This window comes from Heterocephalus glaber, unplaced genomic scaffold (genome assembly GCF_053883595.1).
Source record: "Heterocephalus glaber isolate CG9 unplaced genomic scaffold, H.glaber_assembly_v1.0 deba00001608, whole genome shotgun sequence".
Classification (NCBI taxonomy): Eukaryota; Metazoa; Chordata; class Mammalia; order Rodentia; family Bathyergidae; genus Heterocephalus; species Heterocephalus glaber.
Genome location: NW_028258379.1, coordinates 2365545 through 2389915, shown reverse-complemented (window position 1 = coordinate 2389915; position 24371 = coordinate 2365545). Strand labels below are relative to the sequence as shown.

General features: G+C 45.2%; 1 protein-coding gene across 2 annotated transcripts in view; it reads right to left on the bottom strand.

The window, feature by feature from the left end:
* Prkch (protein kinase C eta) overlaps positions 1-24371 on the bottom strand; it is a 209799-nt gene that overhangs the window by 53245 nt on the left and 132183 nt on the right. For both annotated transcript variants that reach the window (XM_021247846.2, XM_004837435.3), the window contains exon 10: positions 8743-8897. In XM_021247846.2, the coding sequence (XP_021103505.1) occupies positions 8743-8897 (155 nt within the window). The remainder of the gene's footprint in view (positions 1-8742; positions 8898-24371) is intronic.

Here is a 24371-nt window from a genome sequence, read left to right as displayed (position 1 = left end):
AGGCCATCTTTATTCTCCTTTTATTACTCAGGAGTCTGACATAAAGGTCAGTGTTGGGTGGGTATCTCATAAACAGTCACCGAACTGTACAATTCAATCACTTTTGACATATAGTGGTGTCTGACTAATACGTAAAGCACAACTGACTGCACTTTTATTGCTTAGCAAATAAATCAAAGATTGTGTAATGAAGAAACCGGTTGTCTGTCCAATTTGGTGAGATGAAGAGTAAAACTGGTGATCTGATGTTATTACCCAGTGAAATTCATTAACACATTTATCAATTACCTCCAAACAACCATGGCCTTTATTAATGCAAAAGGCCAAACACTAACAAGGCACACTAGCCTCAGGATTCTGATTTAATACATGAGGTACAAAAAAACATTCACAGTGTTCCCAGGTTTACGTTTTTTCCTTTATTAAGCTGAGTCCTTTGAGAAATTTCATTATTGGAATTAAGTCTCCAGGATATTCACCAATGGTCTAAAAAAACTCTTGACTCTTCCCTCAAATAAAACACCAAAAATCTTTTTCAATACTAAAACAAGCAAACTCATCATGAGTTCAACTGCTTTCTTCTAACATTACAGACAAAAAATATTTAAAAATAAAATAAAATTACAGATAGTTGTAATTTAAATGGACTACAAAAGTAAAATCTTCAAGTTTCACAAGCTGTCTGATATGCTCCAAGGCTTCTTAAGAAAACTATCTCAAGAATTTATGCTAAATACATGTAAGTATATCAATCACTTATAATTTTAAAACGTTGCTGCAATGTAAAAAATGATTTGGCTTGAACAAGAAGCACATATCTATAAAGAGACTGGCTTTCAAAGGACTGAACTTTGTAAGCTAAAACTCAAATTTCTCTGAAGAATTCCTCATCCCAAAGATAGCATCTCAAAGTTAAATAATCTCAGTTCAAGCCTACTACAAGGAAAACCTAGATCAGCTGATAGCATTTATGCAAAGAAGAATCTCTTCTCTTGACCTGACATCTCTCACAGAGCTTGCACATTTCCACCTCCACCTGATTTCAGCTTTGCTCACACCCTCCAGGGTGCTTTATCAGTGGTAACCCCATTGCACAGATGGGGGGTTTCAGAGTTTTCACTGACCTGCCCCATCCCCAGAACCAGCTCTCAGGTCCTCTGAAACCCATATGCAGCATTCTTTTAGTAGAAAGAAAATTTCTTGTCTCTCAAACTTACTTTCAAGTATGTGATCTTTTTTTACTCTTTTATGACATTATATTTTCCTTGGAATTTCATTTTGGGGACACTTACGGCAAATGATGCACTGTATCAATCCTTTTTAAATCTTAGAGCCAAATGTAGGCAAATTTCTACTAGGGCCTGGTTCTTCAGGATTCTGTTCTTGGCTCCCTGTTTCATTTAAGGTACCTGTGGGTGATCCCACCTTCTCTCATGAACTGAACTAACAGCCATGTCCTGGTGACTTCCAAATATTTAATTCTAGCCCATCTTCTTTCTTAGGTTTCAGATTGAAACTCACAGCACAATGGGCATCTCCACTAGACTGTCTTGGGTACCTGGCATAAAATATTTCTAAAACTCCTCATCTTCTTCAGCCCGTATCTGCTCATGATTTCTTCTAGACAATGGTATCACCATCTTTTCAACTTTCCAGATAATCACCTGGAATGCTCCTGGTCTGTCTTTCACTCAGTCAGTAGTTCTGTCTATTCTACTTACTACTATCTCCTACACTTAGGCTTTCTCTTAGCCCCGTCTCACCATCCTAGCTCGAGTCCTCATTATCTTCTTAGCTGGGATACTGCATTGGCCTCCAGTTGAACCCCTGGCTGCACCTACCACATGCCCATATGTTCCTATGTGCTGCTACTTCTCCTACACATACAATGCAAATCCACTTAGGGCACAAGTCTGCTGACAAGCCTTCACAGCTTCCTTTACCAGCTACATGAAGCTCAAACTCCCTAGCAGGGAATCTTTGTCTGACACCATGAATTTTCTATTGCATAACTTCTCTCCCATTTCTTAATAATAACAGAACCCTGACTTTTAGACGGAGCACAGTCACCCACAGTACTGTATTTCCTCACTTTCACTGCAGCCACATAACCCATATGACCAAGTTTGGCCAATTCTATAGTACGTATTACGTAAAATTTCAGGAAGTCCCTTAAAGGAAGCTGACTGATTTGGCAGGAATATCCTTTGGCCTTTCTCACTGCCTGAAACTGGAATTCAGACCAACCGTCTTAGACCAGGAGGTAACCGGGAAGGTAGTAGAATAAAAATTACACAAATCTAGGTCCCAGATGATTCCCTAGAGCTTTCATGGGAGGGCTGAACTGCCTGCTTCCAGACTTCTTACAGGAGACAATTGTTTCTATCTGCGGTGATCCACTGTCATTTTTACATCTCCTGTGATAGGCAATGGTGGCAAATCCTAAGTGACACAGAATGCAATTGTCTTAGGAATAGTAACCATTCACAGCTTCGCTTCCACTGCCCTCTCCAGCCTGGAACCTTGATATTTATAAAGTCTAGTACTACCAACAGTTTTGTAGTTTTCCACTTTACCCATGGGGTCACCAGGAATGCTCACACTTTTCTTTTTCTTTTTTTTTTTTGGTTCCGGGGATAGAACTCGGGACTTTGCGCTTGGGAGGCAGGCACCAGCACCACTGAGCTAAATCCCCAGCCAGCTCACACTGTTCCAATTGTTCAATCTTACTCCTCCATCTAAACACCCTCCTTACCTTTGTTCAGCTTTCAACGCCTCACATTCAGCTCAGCTGCCACATCCTCCAGGAAATTTGCCTAAACATCTCACACTGAGAGGCCATTCTCTGTGTTCCCCATATGCTCTGGGCTTACTGCAATTTTAGAGCCAGCCTGCCATTAGCTGTGGATGGGCCATCCATCTCACCCCACAGAAAGGGCCTCAAAAAGCAGAAGGCATATCTGCTTGGTTTGTATTATACCAACACAATCCCTGGAACAGAGTGGCAGCTCAGTCAATATATTCGGATCTCAACTGGCTCTTCCTCACTAAAATGGAGTCAACAGAGATGATCATCCTCAAATGTCTGATTAACTCTTCAAATCAGCAGTAAGTGGATGAGTAAAAGAAAATTTTCTGAACACATTTTTTTTCCCCTGGAGATAGACAACAAATTGCAGATGAACCATCCTAAGAGAACATCTTCAGGAAGCAATTTACTGGTTGGGTGTTTCAGACCTGAATTCCCTCGTCTGTTAAAGAGCACTTGGCCCTAGGAGGTTTTGCTGGGCTCTGATTTTCTGTTGCTGAACATGAGCACATGGACTCGGACACGAGGAGCTCACCATGAATGGATGGCTCTTCCAGGGACTGGCAACAGCACCAGCCTTATCCAGCTTTTAATTAACTTATTTTCAAGGATCATCTAATAAAGCCCCGAGGTCATCAGATGACTGTGAAAACACTAAGATAATGAGATGCCAACTGCGGGAAGGCGGGCCTCCCAGAATCCAGCCATACCAGCTGCCTCTAAAAGCCCTTGAACTTGCTGTGCTTCTTTTGGCCACAGGGATGTGCATTTGCCATCCCTTCTGTCTTGGATGCTCTCTATTCCTCCTCACTAGCAACCTCAGCCCAGGTGTTGCTTCCTTAGGAAAAGCGTCCATCTTTCCCTGATCAATGGAACTCTGTGAGAGAGGTCTCTGTCATGGCATTGCATTTCTCTTCTTCATAGTACAGGCCGCAGCTGAAATTTTTACCAGTGTGGGCACCTGACTGCTACTGTCTCCCTCACCAGGCCAGACTCCACCATAAGTATTTTTGCTTTTACTCCCCGTGTCCTCGGCAGGGAGTTGGTGGTCAGTGAGTCCCTATTAAATGGTCTGTAAGGACTGCATGTGGAAACATAAAAGGCTGAGAGTTTCCCTGCAGGACAGGAGACTGCATTTGGGGGAAATGTCAAACTACTCTTAAGCTGGAAATCTCTGAGCTCTCTGTCACATTCTTTTTTTTTTTTTGGTCCCAGGGATTGAACTCTGGACCTTGCGCTTGCGAGGCAGGCGCAGTGCCACTGAGCTAAATCCCCGGCCCTCTCCGTCACATCTTAAAAAAGAAGTCTAGGATGGTGGTTACTTTCTGGTGACAGAAAAGTGATTACTGAATATGAGGCCACTCCTTGGCACAGCAAAGCATGACAGGAAGAGAAGGGAATGCGACTAGAAAGTTCCGAGTTCTGGTACCCATGCTGGGGGAGGGCTCACAGCCAAAACTCTGACATGAAAGTTACTCATGTTCTGCACTGTCTCGTGACTGGCACATTCTGAATAAAGAAGGACTATAAAAATAACAAATGGCAATTTGTAGCTGTCTTTACAGCAGGCAGATCAAGAAAGAGTAACCTACTTCTTGGAACAGAAGGATGATGTTATTAGATGACAAAGGAAAAACAGAGCCACTAGATTTGACTATCATCTTGATCTAAAAAGAAAAATATTCTCACTAGTATGAATAGAAGAAACATAAATAAAGGACTGAGTTGTAACTAGGGGAGGCAACAGTAAGATTTCAAATTCCAGGTTCAAATGAGAGCTACTTGGGGAGCGTGAAAGTCTGCTAAGAAACACTGAGGAATAAGGGAAGTCCTGGGGACTGGGGATAAGAGGTGTCACTGCAGCTCTCCAGAAGGGCAGAAATGCAGAGTCCTAACTTGGGGATGTCACCTCTATCGCTGAGCCGACATGGTGACTGGGAAACAGATCCCTTGTGAATCCTTAGCCAAGGAAGCCATGTTCACAGAAGCGACCTCACCAGGGAAACATCTGGCAAAGCTATTCCCAGCTAAGTCCACATCGTATAGGTTTCTGGAGTCCTGGAGGCACCCGTGGGCCTTCATGCCACCCTTGAGAAATAGAAGGTAGATGATGTCAGAGACGGGTGTATTCACAAAACAATTCCAACCAGTGTCTTCAGAGCCTAGGTTAACAGAATGTTTCTTGGGGGGATGTTTCATTCTTCGGGGGTGGGGGGAGGAGGAGGAAGAAGAAGCGCAGCAGAAGTAGAAGCAGCAGAAGAGGAGGAGAGGGGAGGACAGAAGAGGCGAGGGAAAGGGAGGGCAGAGAAGAGGAGATAGAGATTCCTCTCAGTTGGAGAGGAAATCAAGGGTGATTTTCTCTAAAAGTTAATGTACTCCTTAAGCATAAGCGTAGAATACAATGTGTCATGCCTGGCAGTCAGCCTCTGTGGAGCGACTCCTGCTCTCTGGGCTGGTTCTACATCTGGAAAACAGAATAGTGCAATAACACAGTAGGTGCATGGATCGTGATGACCACACACGCAAGGCACCAAGTGGCACATGCTGGAAAGTGTGTTCAAGAACTCAGTGTACATGGGAAGCGGGAAGCAAAATTTAAACTGTGCTTGCCTATGAGCACTTCTGTACCCAACGTATTTTAGATACATTCCATGCTTCATCAGAGACAGCAAATCAAATGTGCGCTGGCTGGCTTAGGAGTCTGAAATTAAAATGTTGGTGATGAGTGAATTCTTTAATACAAGCTATAATGCGATACAAAATGGGGCCAGTGATGCTGAAAAGTGAGCTGCATGCCCCTGCATTTCCTCAGCTTTTCTGTAGGGCTCAATTCTGAGGAAAAAACTATATGCCACGTGGCAAGTATTCATGAACACCGTCTGGGCTCCCAGTCAGCCCACGAGCCCAGGACACAGTGATAGACAGGCTCATTCCCTGGCCCAACCCAACTCCTTGACTGCCTAGTTTCCAGCCTGCTCTCCTTGATCTCTGGCTGTGGTGGTCTCCAGAATTTCCAGCCAAAGCAGGAGCCAGAGCCTTTTGCTGTATCTCCTGGGGTCTGGGCTTCTGTTCCTCTACAAAATGCAAGTGAATGCATCGGAGAGGCAGGGTCACAACACAAGCTAAAAGGCACACAGGTGTGGCTGGCCTGCCTCCTCCCACACAGGCTCAGTCAGCTGAAGAGACAAGAAGGACATGTTGGGAGGAGCCTCAGGCTCTACCTTCTAAGGTCCTATTTAACAAGAACTTACAGATGGTACCATCTTTGCAACTTGCTGGAAAATAAATTACCACCGCTCCTCAAGGGGGAAAAAAATCCAACTCTAACTGGACAGGTCAGAGAATCTTCTGGATAGATCATTTTAACTCTAATAAAAGGTGTCCTGGCTCTTGCACGATACATGAGGCTTTCTGATGCTTCTGGGCTCCTGAATCAAATTTACACCCTCTGTGACCCAAATGTGCCCTTGACTGTGTGTGAATTCCAGGGACTTGGCTTTCAAAGCCTAACCTTAAGATTCTGTTCCCAGCCAGAAGTCTGAATGGAATTAAATTATCCTGTGTAATAAATCCACAAGAGCAAAATAACATTTGAATCTATCCTAATTAAATGTGCTCACTTCAAAGTCAGCCATATCAGTTGAAGCCTGAACATGGGATTCAAGTTCAAGAGTAAATTAAAATCGTTTCTCAGAATTGAACCACAGACACCACGAATTGAAATAAAACTTCAAGACATGACCTGATACTGCTTCACCAGAAAGGACAGCAGCCGCAGCATCCACCCTCTCTGTATCACAAAACAAACACACAGGGACACACATGGGGGAAAGCAAGCTTGCTGCCTTGTACCAGATGAGTATGGTGCTTACATAAAACCCCAAGCACTCAAGAAAACCTGAGTCAGGCCTTACTGTTGCTCCGACTCTGCCTCATTTTCTGAGTTCAAGTTGTCCTTTCCCTGAGAGGGGACTAAGAAGCCAGCTCTCCTGTGGTGCTCTCCATCTTCAAGTCTCTCCCGAGAAGCCAGGGTATCTCAGTGGTTAAAAATATGACTTGAATTCTGGCAGCACTTCCAGCTAGCAGCCTGGTTATTAATGAAGCCTTTCTAAGCCTTAATTATCCATCCAAACAAAGTGAATAATGTTGTTATATAACAACACTGTTAGGAGGAGTGAGAGAAAAAGAGGCACATGCTGGTACTGTAATAAGTGCAGTTTAGCGCCTGTTGTTGATAATATTATTATGTTGATTTACAACAGAAGTCACCATCAAGTAGGGAAGTCATTGTTCTTAAAAATTTAATGTGGAGCAGCTCTCTTTTGGGTGACTAGAGCAGAGAGGAATGGATAAGCCAGGGAGAGGTGAACGCATAGTGCACTCACTGCCCCGAGCAGACCCCCACTATGGGCAAGGACTTTAACTCAACTCCACCACAAATCACATGCTGGGTAGAGAGTGGAGAGAGGAAAAAGCCTACAACAGAACCTCCAGAACACCACAGCCTGCGCAAGAAAACTCAACTCACAGACTCCTGGAAGTCACCTGTGGCAGCCCCTTGACTCAGGGAGACAACTACTACTGACCTGCAAGCAGATGCTTTCCCTGCAGCTTTCCAGGCTTGGCTCCCAACTCTGTACCCTGCTGTACTCACAGGCTTGGTCTGTGATCACTGGGCTACATCTAGCTAAGGTTCAGGGGGCTCTGCTTTGTGGGGTGCCTGTTACACTTCCTTAAGTTTTCTCATTTTTTTCTGGCATCATCTTTACGAGTTTCACTACTTACTCCCTTCCTACACTGACCTGCACAGTATTTAAGAATATTCAGTTTCTAAAGCTCTCTTATTATCTTTGATAATGATGTCAACATTGCTGTGAGCTCATAAAAGGAACAGCATTTAGCAAGGCTAACCAATAGCAAATTTTAATCCAGAATTATTCACTGTAGCAAATGTAAATGTAAAAGAATTTGTGTCAAAAGAAAACGATTGCATCACAAGAGAAAAAAAACCCAGTGTATTGGCAATTGCATCATAGTGTGATTTAGAGAACAGAAAGACAGTCAGGTTTGGTAGTTCATGCTTAATCCCTGCGCTCTTGAGAGGCTGAGGCAGAAGGATTGCAAGTTTGAGCCCAGCTTGAGCAACTTAGCAAGACCCTGTCTCGCAATAAAAAATTTTAAAAAGGGTTAGGTGTGTAGCTTAGTGTGAAGCACTGTGTATTGAAAAAGAAAAAAGTAGAAAGTTATTGACAACATGAAAAGAGAAAACTTTAAGAATAAAAACTGTCTGACATTCATCATTACCCTCTCACCCTCCTCAACCTTTTCTCTGACTACAGTTTCATTTGATATTCACCGAGTTCTAACATTAATCACACCTGAGTATGTTAAAGTTATGGTGTGCCATGATCAAAGACTGAGCATCATGAAATGGAATCAAATACTATTTGCAAGTGAGAAATATAATCAAGTAGTCACTGCTTCTGTGGTCAGCGGCAGGCCCATCCCATCAGACCACGATCACAGCAATGCAAAGCAGCAGTTACCACACTGTTAATCTAAGCCTGGGTTCAATCTAAGCTTGGGTCCTTAAAATGGAATGGATCCATGTTAACCAAAACATTCCAAACGTTAAAACGGAAAAAAGATCACAATAATGTGTTCAGTGCCTTGCAGGGCCTGGCTACAATAAGCCTTTAGCAAACCCTGGTGGAATCGACTGTGTATATCTTCTGAGCCTCTCAGTCTATTCTATGAATACCTAATAGGGCAAGTTTTACTTTGGAGGCAGGGCTTGTCACTGTGTTATGCATTTATTCTAAAGGCCATTTAGACCTTTGTGAATTTAGTTCCAAAAAGACTTCAGCTGATTATCCTGAAAGATGGAAGGATGGGATGAGTTAGAAGAGGGGGAACCAGTAACCCAAACTCACCGGTAGATGATTCCCTTCTCGTGGAGGAACATGAGCGCCGAGATGATCTCTGCAGCATAGAAACGAGCTCGTGGTTCATCAAAACGACGGGACTTCTGGATGTGGAACATCAGATCGCCTCCATTCACAAACTCCATCACAAAAAACAGGCGATCCTGGATGCAAACACATGGGGTAGTAGTTAGCCCAAGGCTCAGCCAGTGAGGCCAGGGAGGAGTGCTTGTCAGGGGGGGCACTCCATGAACAGTCCTGACAGTGGGTCAGGGAGCAAAGACGGGTCTAGGGGTCCCTCCAGGGAAGGGTGGCATCTGGATCCGTGTTATTCCACACAGCTTTGATTTTCCCCATCAATCACAAATAGGAGGGCCTCAGGCACCTCTGGTTCAGGTCCTGCTCTCCTTCATGCCCACATAAAGGAAGATAGAAGCCTGAGCCCAAAAGCAAATGCCTTCATCTGTGCACACAAAGGAAAGGACACCAAACAGGCACTTTAGTTCTCAAAACTGGGCAGAGAACAAAGAAAAGCAAAAACCCTTTAGATAAATCAGCAATGAGAAGTGTGAAGGCAGCCTCTGAACAGCCTCCATGTTAGGAAGTCCCTTGGTCCCTCAGAAGTGAGAATGTAAAGCAAGCAGGAGGCCACTCCACCTGCGGAGATGCTCACAGGTGAACTGGACTCTTAAAACAGCTGTTGAAGCAAAATCCTAGGCACTGTGCCAATGGCAGAATAAGGTGCTGTGGGAAGTGAGATGGCCCAGAAAAGGAATTGTGTAAGTCGCAACTAAAAAGTGCCTGCGCTAAGATGCACAATGTAAAAGGTTTTGATGCAAGGATCTCTGAGATCAACGGGTGTCCACACTCCCTCCCAGGAGCATTTATGAAGTCCCCAGTTAGCCGATGCTGGATGACGTGCTAGGACCTGACAGAGAGAAGCAGAAACAAAACTGATGCCGTTCTACCCATAAGAAGGCTGGTACATAACAAATTCCACCACCAACAGTTACACAAACAAGCCAATCTGTACATTCTGGTCAACACTATGCAGGAAAAGTGGAGGAAGCAGTGACATCTGATACCTGAGGGGGCTGGGGGAGGTTTCTGAGCAATGACCTGTGAGTAAAGGCCCATAACCTGAGCGCCATCCATTCAGTGTCACTAACAGCCTTTTCAGGGAAGGCCTCGAAGGAGGTCACCTCACAGGGAAACTGGTATTGAACCACAGGATCCGCTGCAGAGTCCACATTTACCTCTAGGGTCCTATTTTACATAATGCCTTGATGAGAAGGAAAACATTCTTCTGTACTTATTAACTACATCTCCCTCTACTAACAAGGAACATGAACTTAAGGGTGGAGGGGGAATGGCGAGATTCACAAAACAAAACCTACCACCAGTAAGTAATATAACTAACTCCTCAGGCTGGCCAATACAAGGCAGATGGAGGAGGAGATAAATACAGCAGGCCCTCTGACTCAGCTGGGCCCTCACTTGAGCGCGGCTGGCAGGGAGAGAGGCAGAATTGAGTGGGGTGGGCTCCGGGGAGCAATGGCTGTGCTGTCTTCCCCACAGGAAGGACTCAGCAGCAGAAGCAGGTTAGCTAAGGGTGGGGCGAAGGGCAGGCCCAGCTGCAGGGGAGCTGAGGAAGACTGAGGTGGAACAGCCAGCCAGAAGTACACCTTGCCAAGTAGCTCAACCTTGCATGTTTCTGCCACCCAGCCAATCAGCCTTTGCATGGATGTGACTGGCAAACCACACTGATTCCCATTGCCCTGAACACCCGATTATGACTGGAACTGGGTCAGTAGGTAAGTGGCCACTCCTAGGCTCCCAGAAGTATCATCTTTGGCAAGAGCTTCTCAGGTAGTAAGCATCAAAGAGATAAGGGCCTTCCAAAGGAATTTCATCCACTTCTAGCTTGTGTGTGTGTGTCTGTGTGCGTGTGTGTGTGTGCACGCACGCACGCACGCACACGCACACACACCATCTTTTTCATGTCGAATGTTGAAAAAGCCAGACCCTGGACTAACCTACAGATCTGGGGAAGCGAATGCCACCCCCTGGTCTCACTCATTCTCTCGTGTCTCAGCTCCACCCACAGCCCCTGAGCCTGACGCTCACATAAAACACAGAATCCAGCACTTTCTCCTCTGCCACACAACTATCAGAGAAGGGCTCATTTGCTTCATTCTCCTGTCCTTTCAGAGACTCCTACCTTGCATGGAACCTACAATTCACAGCCCTGGGGCTACTGTCAACTTGAAAGGGAAGCAAGCTGGCCAAGAGACAATGAGGATTTGATTAAAAGCAATGGTCTGTCCTATCGAAGACCTCAAGTAACACCATGGGGGGAAAAATAAAAACACATGTATTAACTAGCAAAATGTTTTTTGCTACAAGGAAATCCTCATTTACCTGCACTCCCAGTCACCTTATTTTTTTTTTGCTTTAATTCTTTTCTTGGTACATTTTAGGTATACAGTATGTTTACATTCATCACTGGGTGCTTGCACCTGTACATAATGTATCTTGGTTCTTATTTTTTCCCCATTCCCTGTCCTCCCTTCACCCCCTTCCACCCTTCCCTATTTACAAAGACTTTGTTTCCATTTTTTCCTTTAGTCACCTTATTTTTAAATGTCTGCTGCAGAAGGAGAAAAGATTTGTTAGTAACTTCTCCAAGACTACTGATGCAGAGAGGAGATAAATGACAAAGGTCTCCAGTGTCTAGAAGAGAAGATCTACTTATCATGGGGTGGGGGTAATGGTCCATCATCAGAAAATAAGTTTCACCAAGTAGATTATTGAGTCCTTTCTATCAGATGTGCAATAAACAGTAGGTGCGGCTGCAGGTAGTGCAGCTCAATGAAGATGCTTTCAGTTTAAAAAGATCATAAATGAGGGGTCGGGGATTTAGCTCAGTGGTTCTGCCGCCTGCCTTGCAAGCTCAAGGACCCGAGTTCAATCCCCGGTACCAAAAAAAAAAAACAAAAAAAAGATCATAAATGTGAATGCATAGAATGACGTCAATTGCAGCCAAAGATACAGATATGCACACAAAGGACAAAAACAAACACACAACCCTACACAATGGCACAAATCAGCTTCAGCCCACAGAATCTGACATCTATTGTGGGATATGGGGTGACATTTATTTCTTTATTCTTTACAGTATCTCTCAAAGTTTTCCTTACTAACAGAAGCAAACTAACATCACATGTGTTTCCTCCACGTTTTTGTTACTTTTATCTGAAAAACAGAAGATAAGATATTGGGGGAAATTTAGTTTTAAAAGGTATCTTCAAGAATAATTACTCAAGGCTGGGGATTTAGCTCAGTGATTCTGCCGCATGCCTTGAAAGTGCAAGGACCAGAGTTCGATCCCCGGTACCAAAAACAAACAAAAAAAACCCAAAAGAAAATTACTCAAGCAGTGGAAATCAGACAGCAAGCAAGTACAGAAAGGGACCCTCATATCCTACTGTATGTTATTAAGGGATACAGGAAACTGCCCTTCTCCCCTAAGGGGCCTTCAGCTGGCGGAAGTAACCAGGACATCAGGCTTGTTGGAGTGGCATCCAAAATGAGAATAAACTGACTCTGGTGTGGCCTCCAGAGCCCCCCAAGGGTCTGAGTTCTAGAACACAGGCTCCACTGTTTCCTGGGTGCAGACTCAGACTGTACGCCAGGCCCTGGCTGGGGCCTGAGTGCCCTCACATGCATGAGAGCCCACACCTGCTTGCAGACACAGAGACGGAGCCCAGCCTGCACTGTGAGGGCTGCAGAGATGTCCAAGGGTGTCACAGGGACACTGACAGGGCGCTTGAACAGCGTGGAGGCTGGGGTGGAATCTGGAAGAAGCTCCCGGGAAGAGCCAGTTCCAGCTTTGAAGAGGAGGACTCTAAGGTCATCCAGACCGGGGACTGAAGAGGGTTGCTAAGAAGGGACAGCCACGCATAAGATGCCAGTAGTGTACAGGGACTGCACGGGGCAATGAGGCGTCAAGTGTAAGGCTGAGCTTGACGCCTCCCTCCCTGCGATCTAACTGCTATTTTCACAATCAGGTGTTCACAGAAAAAGTAAAATGCTAGTTAGGGTGTTTTATTTGACCCCATCCCAAGTCACCCACAGCTGAGACTGGCAGGGCCTCAGTCCCTATTAATAAACATGATCACTCACCTACCGGTCTCCATCAGAATTTTAAGCCCAGTGCCTGGGGTGAAGCAGGTGGCAGCTCTGGAATTTGGCTGGAAAAAGACATGTGGCATATGACAAAACAAGTCTGGCCGTGAAAACAGATTGCCCCACTGACACTGCACTCCCTTGGAATTAACCAACCTGCAGGGATCCTTTCACATTTAGTGAATGCCTTTTACAAATCAGAGACCTAATTCAAAGTTCAAAGAGCAGGCAGAAGACAACCTCTCACCTGTAACCCCCCTCACTGTCCGTGCTATTTCAGAACTGGCATCGCCGATTGCTTGCCCAACGCTTAAGCAGGCTTCACAAATGCAACTGTGAAGCAACTGGATGAAGCATTTTTGGGGAATCCTGCATTAGGGAGGAGCTGCAGGATGGATTAAGGTTTCTGTGAGTCACTTCTAGGGAGGGAGAACTTTTCAAATCTCACCCTCAACAGAGACAACAGAGGCGACTCTTTCTGTCTTTAAAGCTGTGCATGTAGCCATTTTGGTTTTTCTAAAGTCCAGTTTCCTAAAACTGAGCCTAAGTATCTGCATGACTTCATCTGAGGCTTTTGGCTCCTCTAAGGCAAATCTGCCCTAACTTGTGTGGTAAGAAAACCAAGGTCCAAAAGACAGGTTTAACTTCAGTTCTACAGCCAAGTGGCCAAGCCCTTTGTCTATCCCTTGCTCCTCTCCTTTGTCTCTGACTCAACTAGCCACAAATCTAAGTCATTAACACAGGATGATGAACACCTGGAGGAATAAAGCCAACTCAGAAAGCCCTCTGTCCCCATGCATACCCAGTGTGAGTTCCAGACACAGAGGTCAGCAGAGCTGGTGCCTGGTAAGGAAAGAATCCCTGCCACTGCCTGCCCCAGTTCCATTACCCTGCTGCAGCCTGGGCCAGCTCTCTTCCCTTGTCTCAGACCAGGGTGGTCACTTTCCTAGGCCAAAGAGGACAAAAATATCCCCTGGACTGACAGCAGCTGTCAGAAGTGGGCATTCCTTAAATCTCTGCATTAAAGACTGGTCTCAGGAGCTGGAGCTGACATACAATGCACGAAGGAAAATTAGAGACCAAGGCCCTGGGTAGATGGAAGTGCCAGGCCAAGGCAGCAGGAGCTACAAGGTGACTCTATATAAGGAGGGTGACTGTATAGTGATGCCTGAGATCCCAGAGGGTGACTGTGGCCGACATCCACGGAGCTATCTGTTCAGAGCACGGTGATCTCTTTCTCAGAGAAATGCCCCAGCCTGCTTATGTGGTCAACACTGGGCCTCCTGCACACTAGCTGGACCAGGCTGGGCCTCCCAGAGTCTCTTTCCCAGAAAACTCCAACTGAGAGAAACAGCTTTTAATCAGTTTGGGCTGTGTACAAAGTCAGGGGTAATGTGAATTAGGAAGCTGAGGCTGCCTTTGTGGTGGGAACACATGAAATACTTTGGCATAATGGAGGGGTGCAAGTCTGGATAGATGGACAGACAAATGGACAGACAGATGGATATATGGACAGATAGACGAGTAGGTGGGTGAATGGAGAAGATGTGTGTTAGAAACATAAAGCCAGTTAGAAACAGGAGATCAGGGAATTGAGAGTAGAAAAAACTACCTGGGTTCCTCAAGTCCTTTCAGTCTGAGGTCCCTCTAAGAGTCCTGGCCAAAATCTGCCCTTGGGTTCCATGAGACACCTCTTATACCTCCAAATCTTTGTTTACATTTCCTCTCCCTGTCTACTTCTCTCAGGCTTGGGTAGATTTTTTTTTCTGTTGCTACCAGGAAATTCTTAACTAGACCACACACCAGTATCTAATGGTCTAGAAGTTTCCTCAGAAACTAGAAGTTATAATCTAGTTATTGTCTAGAAGTTATTATCTAGGATAACAACACAACAATGATGTGAGGATTAAGCAGAAGCAAAGTGTCTTGCACCATGCCTGGCCTGGGAAAGAATCTCAACAGAGAGAAGTGATTGGTAATATTACAAAGAGCCAAATCTTGGAAGCAGAAGCAGTTCCTGCTGCACTTTATTTTCTCGCTCTCAAAACTCACATCGGCAAAATGGGAGTAATAAGATGACTGAACTCACAGGTTTCTGTGGACTAAGCAAGAGAAGCTATAGTTGTGAACAGTGCCTGGAACACAGTAAGTGCTCAAAATATATGAGCAAGTGTTATCACAACTATCCTCATTGTCATGGCCACCTGTACTGTGGCTTCAGCTGCCATAGCTGTTCACCCAGCTGCACCAGGTCCAGGAAGGTCCCTCGGATGGAGCTCTGGCCCACTTGGCAGCAATCTCCCATGTGCAGAAGATGCAGGGATAGTACCTCCCTTGAGGACTCCTCAGGCTGGCACAGGTATGCCCAACACACGTAAACAGCAGTAAAGCAGTAGCTGACTTAGCAGCTGCAACAGCTCCCCAACTCTGTGTGAAACAGAAATCTAGGGTGTCTAAGGAGTTAGAAGCACTCCTAGGCCAGCTGCTGGGGCACAGGAGCATTGCCATATGGTATTGGTCTTGGTAAGAGCTTGTCTTTCCAAGATGTGATCACTAAGCAAGACATTACAGAATTAGGTGACCAAAACACATTAACCAAGGTCTTAGGACCAGTAGGTTTTCTAATTTTCCAACACTGAATGATAATTCATATTCTCTACTTAGCTTCATAATAATAATATTATTATTGAAAAGCAAACATGCTCTTCTGTGGACTGCAACATACTACTGTGAGACTTTAGAGTAGCTATTCTCTCCATCATAAGTTTGACTGATAACCAGACTGAGAAAGATTTTTCTGTGTAAAACAAGAATGCATAGTCCTTATGATTTACAGATGTAAAATTCCTCTGAAGATGTTCCCTTTTGGGAACCAAGGCAGTAAGAAACAGTCACGATACTCAGGATTATAGTGAGGATGGAGAGCACCCTTGGGAATACAATTCATGGAATAGAATAACACAGTTATGAATAATTTAGCCCTTGCTTTAAGGCAAGGAGCTGAGAGCCAAATCCATACTCAAGTACGCAAATTCTAAGAGCTGCTGTGGAATGCTTCTATGTGAATAATAATCCCCTCCCCCATGAAAAACTGTGTGCTGCCAACAGCTGTGGGCAAGGAAAAGGAAATTTCCAGTAACCATCAGCATTGTGCTGAATTTCTCCTAAGTGCCACTGCTTTCTTATTTTTCTCTGCCAAAGTTGTGTACAGGGTGAACAGGGAGTTTAGATCAACAGGAAACAGTGACTGACGTCAAAGAGGTCACAGTGGAAAAGCACCCTTGTGAGGAAATCTGATTGCACCATGTCTAAACTGGAAACCACTTGAACTTAACCACATTAAGAATGATTACAAAGGCTTCAAGGAAGAAACAATGAGAGAGTGTATAATGGCTTCATTTTTTAAAAGCTTATCATTCTGCACAGCCCAGGACATATCAGAAGTTAACTGAGTCACCTAGCAACCCCTCTGTGAAGCCCCAGGGCAAGAAGCATCCTGTCTGAGTGCCAGAGACTGGTCTTTGGAAGGTGAGGTATGGCTTCAATATAACAAACCCTTAGGAACTTGCAGTTCAGACCTGGAGGGGTACACAGCTCTTTGCAAAGATCAAGTGCTCTCCTGGTAATCTGGATGTATTATAATCATCTCTTATTAAAAAACAACAACAATAAGACTTACCGGCATATATACCGGACTACAGAAACGAATCTGAGTTTAACACATTGTCAAGCATCCATTAAACAGTAAACCTGTGTAAACAGTAAACATAATCAGGGACACGGCACAGTCCCCCTTCCTATAGGAACTTCCTTTGGCGTCTCTGGTCCACACACATCTTCCCTGTATCACTGTTCTGGGCTGGATTGAAGCACTTGGTCTCGTTTTCCATGGAGGAACTGAAACCCTCAAAGTCAGAGCTAGTGTGCTAAGTGATGTACAGTACCTTTGATAGCACTGAGGAAGGTGTCTGGGTCATGGTGGGGTTAGTGAACGCTTAAGGAACTAACGTAGCAGGAGAGCACTTTTGTTTCCTGGTAAGATTTAAACTAGAACTTTAGAAAGCTTGAACAAACTGCCCAGATTAGTTTGACTCAACCATTTAATGTAAGTAGATTGAAAACAAGTGAAGCACTTGCCTGCAGTTAGAACAGTTTGTGGAAGAGTTAAGTAAGAACCAGGTCTGCTGATTCCACTACTTTTCCCTTCATAGAGTTTTGGGATTTCTGTTTATTAAAATGCTTAGCTGTCTATAGTTCAAGGTAATTACACAGCAAAACTGAAGGGAAAAATTTGTTTTCAATGAAAATAATTCAACATAAACCTGAGTAACAGAGATAGAGGTCTAAATGCAAAGAGAAACAAACTATGTGAGGCTTTTAGCTTCCAAAGAACTGGGGAGTTGAGAGCAGATAAGAAGTTTACAAGGTAGTTTCATTTTAACTAGATTTAATTTACCTGTAAGGACCACGTTATACTTGACACCCTAAAGCAGGGGCCCCCCAACCCCAGGTCACAGGCTGGTGCCAGTCCTGGCCCATCAGGAACCAGGCTTCACGGCAGGAGGCAAGTGCGGGAACCAGGGAAGCTTGGTCTGCATTTGCAGCAGTGCCCTCTTGAGGGCACTGTGGCCTGCTCTCTGCCTCCTGTCAGTCTGCGGTGACACCAGACTCGCACAGGAGTGTGAACCCTGCTGTGAGCTGTACACAGGAGGGATCAGGTTGAGTACGCCTCTGAATCAGCCCCAAGCTATCCTTCCATCCGTGGACAAAGTGTCTTCCATGAAACAGTCCCTGATGCCAGTAAAGGGACCACTGCCCTACAGCATGGTTAAAGGAAAAAGAGAAGAGAAAAACATATTTTTCTTTTTTTTCTACTTTTATCACATAACACTAATTGGTCATCGAGATCATGACCTTTAACAGTTGAATAATATTCCCAATGCCATTTCTAGCTAGACTTCTGAGTGACTGGAAATTAGAGGACATAATAAAGATCACTTCTATTTGCCTGGAAAAATGAGCCATCTCTGAGGACAGATGGCTGTTAACTAGGCAGTTTTTAAATTCTTACTAGTTAATCATTTAGACATCACTACCCTTGGGAGCACCCCCTAGTGGCTAATAAGGGAACTTGAACAATATCTCTGGATCAAAATGTCTCTATTTGACCACACTAAAACTAAGACTCACAAAGAATATTTCTTAGGTGACTATTCACTTTTTAAAAAAAGGTTTAGCCACTTAACAAAAGCACGCACAGTAGGACTCCTTTAAAACATTATTTCCTGTATTACAATTCTCCTTTTGAAGATTTTGGGTTAGCACCAAATAGGAACAGGTCCATTGAAGATACTTATAGACTTCATTTGTACAGGACTTACAGAATAAAGAATGAAAATACCATTTCATTTATTTAGATCATTTTTCTTGAGAGAGACACCTAAACTTTGCAAAATCTTAAGGAAGCCATTATTTCATCTCTCCCTCTTCTTTGTGGATGGATTAGACATTTTTGCCTTGCAGGAGGAAATTCTAGGTTAGAACTGTCTGATTAGACATTCTTCTCAGCTAAAAGCAGAGAGAACCTGGCCAGGAATATTCCATATTTGCCTTGAGTTGGCACCTCAGAACTGGTTCATCCCCTCCTGCTCTACTGTGATGGTGATTGGTAAAGTTTCAGTTTGGAATGTGCATGCCACATGCGATGTGGAGTTTAGTTCTTCCATTGCAGCCACAACAAACCATTTTCTAGCCCTTTGGCTGAAGAACAAGATCTGGTTCAAGCAAACAACTAAACCATAATCTCTTCCCAAACCATTTTGCAATCTGGGCTAGATTATGATGAAGACAGACACTTTGTTTGAGCTTATTTTGCACAGAGATTTTGTAGGGCAGTTTCAGTTGGTTAAATGGAATTCAGGGGGGCCCTATAAACCCCAAGGTGCGAGCAGATACCAAGATGGTGACACCAGTGACCTTATCTGCCAGGTCCAGCAGATGGCTCTGAGTCCTTTGGTGAACTCACTTATTGGTACTTACTTTCTCCTCCTATGAAACCACTTCTTTCTGGTTCTTTTTCTGACCATTTTCCACCCTTCTCTACCTTCATTTAGAATTCCTTCTTCAACTCTCCCCTCTTGTGTCTCTATAAACATGCACTACAGGGTTTCATATTACAGTTTCTAAAAACCAAGAGGACATAGATGACATGGAAACCAAACTCCCCATACTTCAGTGTGTTTTTCGGCATCTTACCACTGGGTTTCCCCCAAACTGAACTCATTATATTCTGTTCTCCCCAGGATCCCAACCGGCTAGAGCCCTGGCCACTCCTCCTAAAAAGTCTGGTGAGTCCACCTCCTAAGTGTTTCTTTGACTCCACTGCCACACCCTCTGCTTGGGGCAGGAGGTCAACAAGCCACCTGTTCAGCCTCTGTTCTGGATCCGCTGCCTCCTCCCTCCACAGACAGCAACGAAAGGGAGGCTTTGAAATCTTAGGCAAATCTTATGTTGCTTCCTGAATTAAATCTTTTGCTCGCTCCTTACGCCTCCATGACTGAGTTTAAACTCCTCAGCAAAAGACATCAGACTCCTTATGACTTTGCTTCTTCCCACTTCCATATGTCTTCTCTTACAATTCTGTAACATGCAGTCCTTCGGGGTTTCCTGAGTATATCATACAATTATAAGCCTTTGCGACTGCACTGTGGTCACTTCTGCCTGGGAGGCCGTCCCCTCCTCCTGAGACTGTAGGGATCCCATGCATTCTTAAAACATAGCTGGGAGATCCCCTTCTCTGGAAGCCAGTCCAGTCTCCCCAAGGATCAATTATGGCCTTCTTCTCTCTTTCACCGGGTGCTATAATGACCTTTGACCTAGGCAACTAAAGGGCAAGTCAACTTTTTGTTTTTCCTTCTATTTTCAGTCCCTGGTGCATCATGTGTGTCCTATAAACATTGACTGAATTGAATTAAAAATGCCAGATAAGTTCAAAAATACCAATCAATAGAGAAATGGCTGATGTCTGTTATGGCTAAGGTCTACTTTTAATTTTTAAAGACTCAGTTTTGAAGATAGCATTTAAAGTATCTCAACTTAAACATTTCTGTACATGGAAAATGAAAGAAAACAGCAATCTGCTTCCCCACAAAGCACACTCCTGTTGCTTATCAGTGTATATTTCCACACTTCTTGGGAAATGTTTCTTAAAGCATTGCTTATCTCTGTCTGTAAAATCCAGCCATGTGTACCACACTCAAGATGGGTGTGATAGGCCTCCCTGTGACCTCAGGGTGGAAGAGGATGGTTTTCACAAAACGCCACAATTCAATGCATGTTGGTAAAGTGAAAGTATAATGATTAAACAAACCCAAAACAAGAGAAGGTGCATATGTATGCTGCATGATTTTTTTAACCTAACCCATTTTAGATACATGCTCAATGAGCTAATCTTTGGCTCCCTGGTGCCGAAGGCCTGAAATCCCTGCCTTTATTTTGCAGCAGGCACAGCACTGAGGTGTACCAGTAGTGCCCAGCTGGGCTCACCTTGCACACTTCTGCTGTCCCCCTGGCTCAGGGCCCTCTTCCGGCATGTGCTATGGGGCAGCCACTGCCAGTCGGAATGGGCGCCAACAGGAACTGTGTCTTTCTACATACTCAGGGGAAACGATAATGCTCATATTTTTACAAGGATTTGACACACTTTGTTAGGCCCCTGTAAGGCAGAAAAGTGATCTCTTAATCTTTTGATTTCTTATATGAAGGACAGGTTGCCTGATAGCCATCCAAAGCTGTGGTGTTCAGCCAGGGGAGTTCCTTCCCCCAGGAAACATTAGTAACGCCTGAAGACAATTTTGATTGTTACAACTGGGGAGACATGATGATGAGCATGGACTGAGTCGAGGCCAGAGATGCTGCTTAACATCCTAAAAGGGGGCTGGTATGCATGAGGCCCTGAGTTCAAAACCAGACCAAAAAAATAAAATCTTATCGTGCACAGCCCCTGCCCCTGACTAAGAAAGATTGTCCAACCCACAGGTTAGTAGGGGGCAAATGCCACTGCACTGTGCAAATATATGATTTTTTTTTTCATTGCAAAGGTTAAAAATTCATCAGATTATAAACTGTCTGACCCACTGGTAAGGGTCAAGGTGGTGAGGGTACAGTTGGGAGCAATGTGGATGGAACTTTCTACTACAGATCTGTCCCGAAGCCAAGAAGAAGGAGAAATCCAGTGGATGAGCAGCCCTACAGACACTCTAGACTTCCAGAAGAGGAACTCAAATGCAACTCCAGGTCAGCACTGCCTGGATCTCCCTCTTTTTCCTGATCATGTATAACTCGATCCTTTTTACCCCTGGTAAAAGACATCAGTGTGGATGGGCTAGGTTTGTTTTGGGCCTGGCTGATTCCCACTGTGTCACTTCTCTCTAGAGAAAACCCAGGAGGCTGTGGCTTTGTGCTCCCTGGGTACTGGGGAGAGAGAAGCACAGAAACGCACCCAGAGCCACTTCCCATGGGCCATTGCACAGAAGCAGAAAAACATGTCTGGGGTACTAGGGTGTCTGGCTAGAAGAGCTCTCCTCTTTCATTTCAATGGGGAATTAAATATTATATCACTTTGATGTTTAAAATGTCACACATGACAGGAATGAAATGAAGAGTTCCCAGGAAGGGTCCCGACCTCTCCTTATAACACCCAAGTGATCAATCATGACCAGACCAGAAGTGGGCAGGAGGAGACTCAAAATACAGTGGGCTCTTCTACTGGACAAAGACACTGGATACAGGAAGCTTCCCACAGAGAGGAAACCGGAGCTCCCTGGGTGGCAAGGGAGGAAGAAAGGGTATTCTGCAGCCCTCCAGCAGAAAGACGCAGGTGTACCGGCAGGGCAGAAGGCAGTAAAGGGAACCTTCCAAAAGAAGGGGAGAATTGGTCTTGATGGTACTCAGGCTAACAGCAGGGTGGCAAGGGAGGTGGATAGGGTGTCCTTGCAGCCTGGAGCAGGGCCCAGAAGTGAGCAGACAAGTCTACCCAGCAGGACAGGAAAGATCACGCAAGTAGCAATGGTGAGCAAGGGAAGCAACTCGGGCTACTGCTCTTCCTGTTACGCCACTTGCTGGGGCAACAGGAACCCAGGAGCAACTGGAGACAGTGCCAAAGGCTTGAGGTGCCCCCCAATAATGCCATCAGACTCAAACTCACTAACCCTTCATAAAAATAAGGGTGCACCTGATTTGTACCTGCAGCTTTAAGACAAGTCCCCTGGGCTTCCCTCCTAGCAGACAGCTGCTCTGAGCCCATCCTAAATGGAAATCCAGAAACTGTCAAGGAAATCAATTCCACAGAAGGTCACTGACCAAGTCTACCTAGCACAGTTGCTCAGGAACTTCAGCCCCATAAAAGATGAAAGGATCAGCTACTCGAGGGCAAGGATTCCTCTCCGCCTGCTCACTGTTGTGTCCTTAGGCTTCAATCTGGTAGCACCTTGCAGGCCTCCATGATTGGGAGCTGGATGAGGGAGCATTTTCTTGCCCTCTGCTGCAAGCTAACCTGCAGGGACAATCCTCACACCTCCCTCGGACGGGCTGTTTCTGCCCACTTAGAGGTCCTGGGTAGTTTCGCAGTCTGGAAGAGAAGGACGCAACCATGCTACCAGTGAAGAAGCAATCGAGAAAAGCTCAAGTATTTCCAAATGAGAACATGTTCCAGCCCATGGTTTCTAACCCAGGTGGCCAGGTTTTCACACTACTGGATCCCGTCTACAGGGTGGGGTGGACTCGGCCAGCCCCTCAGGGGTGCAGCTTCAGGTCCTGCAGGACACCCCAGTGAGTTCAGGCAGGGGACCTGCAGGTGATGGCTGAGGCACTGCTGAAGAGATGGTAGTTTTGTTCTGGTGGCCATGCTCACCGCACTTCTGTGTAAAGCCTGGCAGCCACACAGAGAGCACTTCCCCAGAATCCAGTGTTCATTTCCAAGTCCCTTTCCTGTGATGTAAGGACCATGCTCACTATATGAGATCTACTGTGCACTGCTACTGCATGGGTCTTGGTCTTCTGCTCCCTACCAGAGCTACGGGGATCAGAATCACCTCTTTTCCTCAGCACACAGTGTGCTCCTGCCTGGCTGGCATTCCCTCAACTCTGTGACAGAGAGAGCACCGCCTCCTCACCCTTAGAGCTGGGCTCGGCACTTGGTGTCTCCACACAGGGTGCTGCTGAGCACAGAGTATCTCTGGCTTGTGGGTTCAAAGGTTCTCAACTATGAGCAGGGAAAGCCATAACTAACTGCACCACCCAAAAGCTTTTGGTCATAGCACACGGGGGCCAAGCTTGACGCTGGCAGAGTGTGAATTACATCAAAGGAAATTACACACTGACTCCACAAGCCATCACACCCGATGTGGAGGTGGCAAGTGGAGGGTCTAATGACAAGGGCTGGCAACAAAGCCAGTTACAACCTCACAACCTCACAACCAGCTCTTTGAGACTCTCATGTCGCACTGAATACTTCGGCAGTCCTAGCCAAAGAGACAGAGCCAAAGGAACAACTTGAACTTTGGGTCTTCTTTTTCCCCATTCATCTGTGTGGCCCCAATAAGCAACAGAAATCTCAGGCCTGGTAGCCAGAGAGGACAGAAGCAAAGGTTCCAAGTAAACCTCATCCCTGTAATTCCCAGCCTAGAGATGGCCCCCAGGGGGGCTTCAACTGAGAAGAAGGTGGGTCAAATGTTTGCTCACCACTGAGGGTGAGATCGGTCTGACTGTGGGTATCTACCCATAACGAGTGACCTAACAGGAAGATGGAACACTGTTAACAAGTGGGGAACACGCAGAGACAGGAAGCACCCCTGTTCTGGCTCATTTTCTATTTTGATCCTAGCCAAAGGCAAACTATAGCAAATGACCCGTAAACAGACCCAACGTTTGCAGCACTCACTGCTCAGGGAGAACAGGAAGCCTGGCTCCACAGAGCTGGGGGAAATGTTCTTAGGTACTTCATGAAAGGCCAAAACCATGTACTGTGAAAAACTGTCTTTATTCCTGACTAATCACACTACCATTCTCAGCTTTACATATTGCAAAAACAAGAAACTTCTTGGTTGTGGTACAAAGAAAAAGGGATATAAAAATTAAGCTGGACAACCTAGGCAAGAATCCATACATGAGTCCTTGCTTGCTGTGTGCTTAACCTCTCTGGACCTCTGCTTCGACTTTCACAATCAGGCAGAAAGTATCTACACCTTCCTGGATTATTTTAGGTATTAAAGGAGGTATTTCATTCAACAGATACTTAGGGAACATCAAAGTGCAGCCTGGAGATGCTGGTGAGAACAGGAGAACCCAGAGCGTGCACTGGGGTCTCGCTGATCTACTTTCTTTTGCCACCGCTTTTGCAAAGCTGGAACCACTCAGACCCCAAGGATGAACCAGCTCTGCTGAGCGAGCCC